General features: G+C 37.4%; 1 protein-coding gene across 10 annotated transcripts in view; it reads right to left on the bottom strand.

Annotated features, from left to right (window-relative positions):
- Nucleotides 1–4,190: 4,190 nt before the first annotated feature.
- Nucleotides 4,191–11,009, bottom strand: part of LOC105459642 (four and a half LIM domains protein 2) — a 121,574-nt gene continuing 114,755 nt past the window's right edge. For all 10 annotated transcript variants that reach the window (XM_011705830.1, XM_011705831.1, XM_011705833.1 and 7 more), the window contains 3 exons: nucleotides 7,813–7,982; nucleotides 6,863–7,049; nucleotides 4,191–6,533 (listed from right to left, as the gene is read on the bottom strand). In XM_011705830.1, the coding sequence (XP_011704132.1) occupies nucleotides 6,376–6,533; nucleotides 6,863–7,049; nucleotides 7,813–7,982 (515 nt within the window). In that variant the 3' untranslated portion in view covers nucleotides 4,191–6,375. The remainder of the gene's footprint in view (nucleotides 6,534–6,862; nucleotides 7,050–7,812; nucleotides 7,983–11,009) is intronic.

Below are 11,009 nucleotides of genomic sequence, written 5' to 3'. Positions count from 1 at the left end.
GAAATAACGTTTTGCATAGTTCGCCACATTGACGTCTCGGAATAGAGACTTTTTTTCCCCCTGGATTACTTTTTCTATAATTTACAACGTAAATAAGTTGTAAACATGAAAGATATTTTCGAGGTTCTAATTTTATTCTAAATCTTTTTTACACAAGAGAGATTGTGTGAGAGAGAATTTCCCTGTTTTTGACGTCATAATGTACGCGATTAAACCCGACATGGGTTAAAATATGCAGCGTCGATCTTTAAATTTCAATATTCACGGGCAAGAAAAGAATGCGATGAAAATAATTTTGTTTGCCCCACAAGTCCTATCGGATTTCTTGGAAAACGAATCGCGGTTTGGGAACATTTCTTTTAACCCTCTCGGCGTGCGAGAGAAAAAAAACCGATTGATTTTTATTTATATCGGTGAAGGCGCGCGGGGCAGAAGACCGCGCGGCAAATGTCACTGACCCCGAGATAGAAGATTTAACAATCGTTCTTCAGTGAGATTCCGATGTCAAACAAATCCGACGAAGACGGGCCGCGACATGGGAAATGGATCAAAAAAGAGAGAGAGAGACATAGGTGAAACGGACGAAGCCAGAACCCGCCGCAGTGCAGACCAGCCCGCCGAGGATGTAACGTTATGTCTATTAGATTCCGGTGATGGCCAAGAGGAACGTCATGACCGAAGTCCACAAAGACACGTAGGAGCGAGATTAGGATTCGAGCGGACAGCAACCAAAGCTCTCCCGTCTCCTTTGGGATAAAGGTTTACGAGAATTCTCATATAAGCTGACGTATATGAAGATGCAGAAGGCAATTTATCGTGTTATTACATATTCCGCCGCAGTGTTCCGATTCCCTCTGGGATTGTGTTATTTCGCATCTAATATTCGGAGAAAACTGGGATAAATATCAGATAATAAATATATTAAAAGACTCATGATCCACATATTTAAATATAATAAGAATAGCACGTAACATGTGGAATAGGTATTTAAATACCATTTAAATTAAATAATGTTATTTGTAATATAATTTTTCTAAAAAAATTTGATTTAATACAAATGAAACAAATTAATCACGGATTGTCACGCACGTTGTCTCTCACGTGTCTCTTAAATATTTTTAATTGTTTAGCGCATGGTATGCAACTCATGTCAAGTATCCCTTTGTCCGTTGGCTCGATAATAATTACAATTACAAGCGAATGTCTATTAAGCTCGCGCTTGCGTGGACGGGTTCCGTGGAGGGATTTTCAGGGACAGTGTCGAGAGCGGAGTACGAGCGGGACAGAGTCAAGGCGAACGGTGACGTTCGTGGGGGACGAGGAGGACGGAGGAGTGAGAACGGGGGAGTCGGCAGCCTCTCCGTGTGGAGAGAGGCAGAGGCTCTCGCTCTCCCTCTTCGGGACGCGGTCGAAGACACGAGACACCACCATGGTCGCTCGTTACATAAGTAAGGTAAAGGATCTCCTCGTCTCTCTGCTCTCCTTGAGTCGATCCACATTCGCGATTATACCACTTTCCATCGACCTCTCCTTACCTCGGGAGCGCGCGGCGCTCGTTCACGCGTGTAAGCGCGCACGAGTCCGCGCGTGTGGGTGCCCCGCGTGTAATTAACAGTTCTGCTCGCGAGATTTGGCTTACAGCGTTTGGTACAGAAGGCGCGCGCGTTCGCTAAATATGCAGAACGACTCTGCACATCGGAAACGCGCATTTGTTCGTTCTGTCAGCAGATTTTAACGCGAATGGAAAGCATAACTTCGAAAAGGAGATTAATTTTACAGAAACGGCAGCTTACGCGTACATAGAGAATTACCGTTCCAGAACTGTTCTCGTCAATGCTTTTATACAGATTTTAGGATCGAGTTTGGAGTTCATTCATTTTGCATTAAAATGGAGAGGAAACGTTCAAAATAAATCTCTTTTTTGGAATAATCTGACTCCGAGATGTAATTATTAAAAGTACTTATTTTTCCGTATCATTTTATCCTATTAGCTTATAATTAAAGAAAAAAAAATTCAATTTTTTTAGAAACTCGAAGTATTAGCTTTTTGTTTAATATTTTGGAAAATTGTTTCTATATATGACTATAAATATATATAAAAAATGTATTAAATAACACATGACTAATATTGTACTTTTTCAATCTAATATACTCTATATACTCTAGATAGTAATTGCTCAATTAAAAATAAAAAAAAAATCTCTATTTAAAAGCTTTCTATTGTTAATATGTATTAACTTTTATGTCTATCTAGCGCTTGAGAGGATATTATCCTAGAGCGCGTTATAAATAGAGCAATCAATGAATTAATCAATCAATGAATCAATCAATATTCTCTTTGTGAAGCGTGATGATAAAAGATGACAAAATTACAATTACAAACAAGATTTAGAAAATACGTGATCCTTGAGACATATCAAAATAAAAAATAATTATTATAAAGGTTGCAATATAATTTTTTAATGTTGTTATAATTAAAGCTTCTTTTTTGAAAAAAGTACGTGAAGCTTCTCATGTAAATTCATGAATACTTTCTTGGAAGGCTCTCTCATTTTTTTGCGGGAGAAGTTCTCGAAATTCAATAGCGCCTAGGGGCTCCGTGATGTAAAGTGTCATTGTAAGTGGACTTGGATAAATTGATGTCGGAGCTGATGAAGTAAAATGTAATTTGGAAGTCGTCATCCAATGGTTGGCTCGCTGTCACGCAGGAGAGCCGAGCGTGCATTGACCTATCGTGTGACCTCCGACAACACGACCTTAATGTCGATGATGAACTCGACGCCGATTTACTTACGGTGACCCTGCACATATTCAACTGTTGTGCGCCGAAATGAATTTCCTGCACTTTTACGATGCACGCCACCATGTGCGAAACCAGTCTTTAATCTTTACACAAATTACTGAAATTGAATTTGAGGAGCAAAACATAAAATAACTAGTGGAACTGAATATTACTGCAGATGAGAAAATTACATTTGACGAGAATATAATCGTACAATAATGTACATTTACTTCATGGTCTTTTCATTCATCTTTTTACGTTTGTTTAAAAAATTTAACTCAATTTAACGGAGATCGAATTAATTTCATTAAAACATCGTCAATTGCTAATGTTGATTTAAATTAGAAATTGTTGTTAACGTTTTATTGCAGAAAATGTTAATAAAAATAAAAAATTAATGCGGATTAATTAACAACACGTTAGTTATGAAATTTTATAACTTTTTCATTATAATTTTTACTCTCGTTTTATTATGTAGCGTAAGGAAATGGTATAGACATCTACAGAAGAAAGAAGAAACTAAATTTTACATCTGTGGGTAGAATATCATCAGCAGGAGATGACTTTACCTGATTTGTTAGATGGCAGCAGAATGTGTCATCACACATTTAATTATGTTTCTGTTTTAATTAATCTATTTAATTGATATCATGCGATACAATAAATTAACAATTACAATAAATTGATGAATCATTAATCAATTCAATTTAATTGTATCACAGTTCTGTAACTGTAAAATATAATTCTCTTAAAATTATAATTTTAATTCTTAAATGAATAAATTTTTGTACGACTTTTTTATAATGCTAATTGATCTCGATATTATATGTACGTTATTTCTAATCGTGAACGATTATAATCGTACATTTTAATAATTTATTTGTTAAATTATTTGGTGGTAATAGAAAATTGATATTAATTTTTAACATTTATTAATAACCTATTGACCGATATTAAATTTTAAATCATAAGTTTTTAAATTTAACTTTTAGAATTTAAAATTTAAAAACACGTACAATAAATAAATTAAAAATTTAACTGTGACCTATTGAAAAATACGTGACATCAAGAAATAAATAGCAAGCTTTCTTGTTTTATTTAAAAACTCTAATTATATAAAGTAAGATCGGCTGTGTTTTCTTTAAATTATTTAATTTTTGGATTATAATGTAGTAATATATTACGTGATTATCTTATGTTTATATTTATATATATATTGATGTATTAAATAATTATTAATCTATATTGCATACTTCTGTTTCCGTTAAAAATACATAATAAAAAACATAAATTTCATTAATTTCGAAAGAAATGAATTAATAATTTATTATCGTCGCGTTTCTCCAGCATTCTCAATTTCAAAAGAATTATCGATAGCAGTCAGGAGATGGGACACAAAACTCCTATGTAAATAATTACATTTATTTATTTATCAATTTTACAGTGTAACAGTGTATAGGATACGCTGAATATAGAATAATCTCTTTTTTTATCGTTTACTAATTAAGGCGATTAGTGTGTGTAAGTGACTCCGTCGGATAACATACATATAATATTATAGCACGTGTGTGTGACTTATATTGGTTGCGATTAACAATTCGGAACGTTCGTGGTTCGAATTGGTCTCGCAGTTCCCGTGTTCGTGGACTCGGTTCGCGCGGCGTTACACTTACCTTCGTTTCGCGTTGTATAACAATAGATTTGATATTAAATATCTCATAACGAAGTAAATTACTGTAAGTTAGTTCCCTTTTTTTTTTATTCCTATGGTATTCGGTGCGGATAAGGCCACAATTAGTATTTCCGCGTGTGCGTCCGCCGCACACTCGTTCGCATGTATGTATATTCATATGTGGGTGTATATTTGTGTACGCTCGTGCATGTGTGTAGATGCGAGCTTTGTCCCTATTTTATCGTAATTTTTTTCAACAAAATTCTTTTAATATGTTATTGCAAAAAAGTGTTTGCATGCGTACGTGTGTATGTGTGTATCGTGTATGTATGTACGTCTGCCGTGTGCCGTGTGCATGTGTGCGTATGTGTGCCGTGTGTGTGCTCGCGCGTGCGATTCACACGGGGACGATGATGGATCCCTACGACGTTGCGCGCCTATTTCTCTCGACGAACGAGAGAAAGGGAGAGAAAGGTCGAGAAGAGAAGAGAGTCGGGATATCGTGAAATCGAAACACGTACATATTGTTTATCGTATCCTGCTCCAACTAACGGCACGCGTGTAACGCGTACAGAAATCAATAAATTGGTTGATAAGAAGAATTTCCACCCTTTCTTCGGTTAGTTAAAATAACTTTTTCCCAAAATCCGAATATGCATATGTATCGATAGTTTTGGAGAACACGTTTTTTAACACATATAGAAAATCAATAATCGATTTTCCTCATTTCGCGGTAAGCTTCATAATTCGCAAATTAGCAATTGGCAACTGTTGATTCGCAAATAAACAGTTGGCGTTATTTACGGATTATTAAATATGAGAGAAGAATAGCATCGTACAAAGAAGGCAAGAGAAGGAAAAAGTAGTAGTCAATCGGGTAGATTAGTGTCGATGTGTAGCGTGAATCGTGTATGTGTTAGACCGTCGCGTTTTCTCGCGCGAGTGCGAGTCGAAATAGAAATAACATCGCTATACGTATATATCAAATTTTAGTTCTTCATAAGAATATATATAATAATATGTAGGACTCTCTTTGTGCGCACACGCGCGCGTTTATCTCTCTACCATTGTACAAAGCAAAAAAAAAACGTTATTAATATTAGTAACATCACGAGAGCACGCGGAGCGCTTAGGCTTATTCATTATATCCTAATCGACGTGTTCACATTAACGATAGATTTTATTACAAGTAAGGCGATTTGATTTCTCTTCATCAAGCTCGCTGGTTGCGCATTCTATATATATATTTTTCCTTCTCTCCCGCGTTCATTGTCAGCTCTTTCAATCTTCGATGAGCCCGACGCGACGATCGAGCAAGATCATTTCGAACACAGGCGGATTCGCGTCAGTGTTCTCATAAATACACGTAGAACGAAATAATAACGAATAGACTAATGTCGCTACAACTACGAAGCTAGAAACGACTTCTCGCGTTCTCTCGCGCCGCCTCTCTTTCCGAACGATCCAATTCGGCGATCGTGAAGTCACTGTGCTGACCAAGCCGAGGACTTGGTCAGGGGATTCTCGAGAGCTTTGCCATTACCTCTGAAAGAAAGTCGGCGCGGAAAATCTCCGTCAAAACACGTCGGTTATTCGTAACAAAAATTATCGCGGCGTTAACGCGAAGGTTCTGCTGTTTCTTTTTTTTTTTTTCATTTATAATTTTCATTACGTCTCCCCGCGATCTCGTCTGTCGATGTGGCTCTGCGAAGTTTTCCCTATCGTCTGCGTGCGTCTCGAGTTCGAATTTGACGGCCAGTAAGATCACGACGACGCAGTATTTATTATGGCGTGCAACGGAAATCCGCTTGACTATACGGATTCCGCGATCGGAAGTGCGTCTTGCTCCTCGTTCCTTCTCTCCCTTCGCCCCTCTGCTGTCGATCCCGTTGTCAATCTCGACGTCGTGAAGCCGCGCGCTTTACATCAGCTTCATCTTGGCGCACTCGGGGCAGATGATGTCGTCGCCGTCGGTGATGAAGCCACGTCCGACCAGCGAAGTTTTGCAGCCCGCGCAGATGAAGCAATCGTTATGCCAGTGCCTATCCTCGAATGAGATGAAGCGAGTGCCACCAATACCTGCAAATTAATCGATACAAATCACCGATCAGATTAAGCTTATTTATTCCAGCTGTTCACTTACATCGCGCGTTCGTATACATATTGTGTTCGGAATGATTTCTATAACGGTGGAACGTGCGTATATTCATTAAAAGATCTATTGTCGAATAATAATGAGCACGTGATTAAATGATCGATTATTTTTTTCAAAAAGTCAAATTTATGTAACTTAATAATTTGAACTTTTGAGAAGATTCAGTTTCTAATATTTTTAATTTTATAAATATTTTATTCTTTTATTTTTTTTTATTAACAACAAATGAATAAAAAATAAAAGTGATGCGCACCGGTGATCGGCTTGGAGCAAGCGGTGCACCTCTTGGCGAACAGCTCGCCGAAGCAGTCGGCGCAGTACGGTTTGTCGTCGCGCGACGTGAATCGTTGTCCCGCTAGGGAGTTGTTGCAGTTGCTGCAGGTGAAGCAATCTCTGTGCCACGGCTCGTTCTTGTATGTCACGCCGCCGCTGGTGATGATCTGCAACAAAGAGTTCGCGATATCTTGTAGGACAAGTCGCTTCATCGATCCGTTACATCCCGACGGCTTACATTCGCGTTTTTTTTTAAGACATTTAATAGAGCTTATTTCTCAAGATTTCTCCTTCGAAACATGATGCAAAGAAAATAAGAGTAACAGCACGAATCAATTAACTGATTGTCCGAATAAAAATACCAATTGAAGAGATAGTGAATAAAGAGATATATCTGTCGATATATTATATTAATATAATAGGATACAAAATGTATATAGAAATAAAAAAGGACGAATATTTTGATGCAGTTTTATACGCGACGCAATATACGTATGAGTGGTGGAAGAGAGTCATTTAAGATGATACTGAAGTTACATCATGAGCATCAATAAAGGAGTTTCAAAGATTGTGTGGCTATGAAAGATTTATGAAAAAAATGTTAAAAACACGGAAACATTTAAAAATGACGCAGGATTCGTCGGAAGTAAAAGAACGTCAGTAATTCAGCGATTGATACGTTTTATATGAATTAAATGAATGATTGTTGCAATGGCCGTTTCATTTAACGACCTACGTAACTGTAAAGCATCGATACGCACACAGAGACTGTATCAGCGAGAGTTTATCAGATTGAGATTTATGGTCTCGCAACGGAGATCCCGCTTTTGATTCGCCTGTTACGCTCGACGAGCTTTTTGCGCGACACGCAATAAACGTACGCGAGATGCGCGGAGTAATCATATCGATACAGAGAAAGGAGTGGCCCACCTTGTTGCACTTAACACACCGGGTGGCGAACTTGTCCTCGTAACATCCGGCACAGTAAATCTCCTGCTCGCGCGGGATAAAGCTCTTCGTGCCGATCGGATTCTTGCAGACCACGCAGCAGAAGCACTTCTCGTGCCATTGTCTGGTCTTGTATTCCATCTTCTTGGTGCCTGAAACATGCAAGCACGACAAAACAAGGTTATAAAAATAGTCCAGTCTTTGAAGTTGAACAATATATTTATATTCAACAAGTTTGTCTAGATGGAAGAGAGAGAGAGAGAGAGAGAGAGAGAGAGCGAAATTTAGATTACAGTTAAAATACGATAGAAAAAGTCTGTGCAATTTCGCTTTCAATTTCCACTCTTGTTTATAATTTACTTTTTATTTTCAAAATTGTTCCTTTTCATCTGTTGAATTCATATTTAATCAATGATACCGTGACGCTTGCTGATGATTTGATATTCGCAGGTCGCGGGGAATTGCAAAAACACGCAAACCTAACAATAAATCGTAAATAAGTGTAACAAGGGGTCGCTGGTCCGCGTTTTAGCATCCAGACGGGCGGTTGCGTGCGGCGACTGGCGGGCTGCAATGCTACGTAAATCGCAGTCGCGTGCATCATCGCGTGTTTCGTCCGAGCACCCCGTCAGCTCCAGGGCGAAATAAATTTTTCGTGAATTTCTTCAGGAGCTACCCTATTGGGCACTCGTCTATAAAACACCCCTCGTTGCAAGCGAATTAGATCGATCCGCGGAATTTCCTCGCCCACGGTTTCGCGTTTCGCCTCGCGTTCGGAACCTTGTTCGAACCATAGAGAGCACCGCCGCGTTCCCGTTTTGCTGCCGTGTAGATATAGATTCGACGTCTTTCGCGATTCGCAATTAGCACAGGTGCAGACAGTCACATGGTAATAAGACCGCAGTGCGGTTAATCTCTTCCGACGTGGTGGTCGTGGCGTCAGAAGCTGCGCGGCGGCTTTCTGTGCCAAAGACCCAAAGAAGGTTCAAATCCACCGAGAACAATAATTAACTCTATAATCGGTTTTAATCGACTTAGAAGCGATACGCCACTTCTCAGAAGGCAACGGCAAGTTAAGAAAAAATATGTAACACTAAATTAAATATGTCAATTTAAATTGAAATGTATAGACTCAAGAGAAAATGTTTTCTCTTAACTTGAGTCTATACATCTTGATATCAAGTAGATATATTTAATTTGGTGTTACATATTTTTTCTTAACTTGCCGTTGCCTCCGAGAAGTGGCGTATCGCGTTTAAATCGATTAAAAGCGATTATATAAAGTTATATATATTGTTCTGGGTGGATTTGAACCTGAGACTTTGGTACAGAAAGCTACTGCGTAGCTTCTCATACAACGACCGGTCCTAAGAAATTAACCGCACTGCGGTCTCGGGACTTTGATTGGCAAACCGCGTGATTGCGGTCCGCGACGAATTAGGAAATTTAAATTATCGAGACGTATATAATAGGATTTTTATCCAGAAACGAAAGCGCTAATATAAATATGGCCATTGATCGAATATTTCTGTCGTTAATTTTTCTTTTAATTTTCGACATGATTTTTCAGAGATGTGTTTCGATATTTATACATGAAGATAAAAGCACCGCTAAGTAATGTTAAAACAGTCGCGACATCGGAACTTTTTAAAAAATTATTTTCCTCGTCCATCGTGAAATTGCCGTAATCTACAGTTAGGAACAAGACGGTCGGTTACTTGTTTTCGTTAAGATTAGGAATATTATGTGAGGAACGTGACGTGACGTAATGTTGTTTAGCAGATGAGTATTGTCGGCTTGTTATCGTGGTCACGTTCCGTGACTCGAGAAGCGGACAGATAATACCGAAGATCATTGACTAGAAAACACAAACGTATTGTCTGTTGTTAATGCCGTACTAATTGCGTACCTCAAGTTGAGATTATTACACCATCTTGACATTATAACATGGTAATCAAAACGTGTTACGAAATGACTATAAAATGAATATAATATGTCCCTCAGAATTTTTTAGAGACATCTAAATTCAGTTAGAATAGAGTGTCTCTCTTCTATTTAAATTCCAAAGTAAATTAATATGTTAAGAAATCACTTAACATTAAATTTCTTTTTAACATTTTTATATTTTATATTACACTTTAAATTCTGATTTGTTTGTAAACTTATGAATTTTTTGAAAAAATAATCATTTATTTTATTTATTTCTATTTTAAATATTTTTATATATCACATTCTTAGTTTCTCTTGTAATTAAGGATATACATTATGCATTTTTTTCTTTATATATTTAATGAATTTTATATGAAATTTAAAATCTTAAATTTCTTATCTTAAAATTTTCAAAATGTAAAATGTAACGTATTGCACATGTAAAATCTAATCTCTTCGGCAATCAAATTTATTCGCGCAGATTTTGAACGAGACGCGTAATAATGCGTGGGCATTCATTATGTCGCGTTTTTTTCCCTTCGTATCCGAGAGACAAGAAGACGACGAATTAATAACGTCTTTCTATTTCGAAAGGTGATCTAAGGTCCGGCCAAATGACACACTTAAATGTGACATTAAGTATAATAACGTGTCTCGTGAATCATCAGCTCAATCCTAAATGTTTATGGTATAGGATCACGTCTGAGACAGTCTCTCAATGACGATCGAAAAGCTTGTTTTATTGAAAAATTCTCCTTTCCGTTTTTTTTTTCTTCAAAGACAGAATTTCGGAGTAGAATACAATACCATACAATAAACCGCGACTTTGTCAAAACCTTGAATCCTCTCCTGATCGACAGAGCTCTTCAATGTGTCCGAAGAACACTTATTATCCTATCGAGAATAGAGCGTCTGTATTATCGCATATCGAGTGCCGATAATCGTCTCCATTTTCGCCGATATAGATTAATGAACGGCGCGCAATATCTATTCGAGTACTTAGCCTGTTAATCATCGCGGGCTGATTCGTTAAATTATTCATTCATTACTGAGCACTCTGTCAAATTTTGTTAAATCTAGTCTTCGAGTTACAACTACATCGCCATCTGCAAATTACTAATTATGCATCCGTTACATTATTTAAGCGATCAATTATGTCTCGATCTAATGCAGACATGGTAATTATGTCATAATAATCAATTTAAGACTGCAGACTCGAAAATAGTAAAGTGAGACTCAATTCATACAAC

The sequence above is a fragment of the Wasmannia auropunctata genome, unplaced genomic scaffold, assembly GCF_000956235.1.
Source record: "Wasmannia auropunctata unplaced genomic scaffold, wasmannia.A_1.0 LD334172.1, whole genome shotgun sequence".
Lineage (NCBI taxonomy): Eukaryota > Metazoa > Arthropoda > Insecta > Hymenoptera > Formicidae > Wasmannia > Wasmannia auropunctata.
The sequence above is the reverse complement of the archived record's forward strand: the minus strand, read 5'-3'. Positions and strand labels throughout refer to the sequence as shown.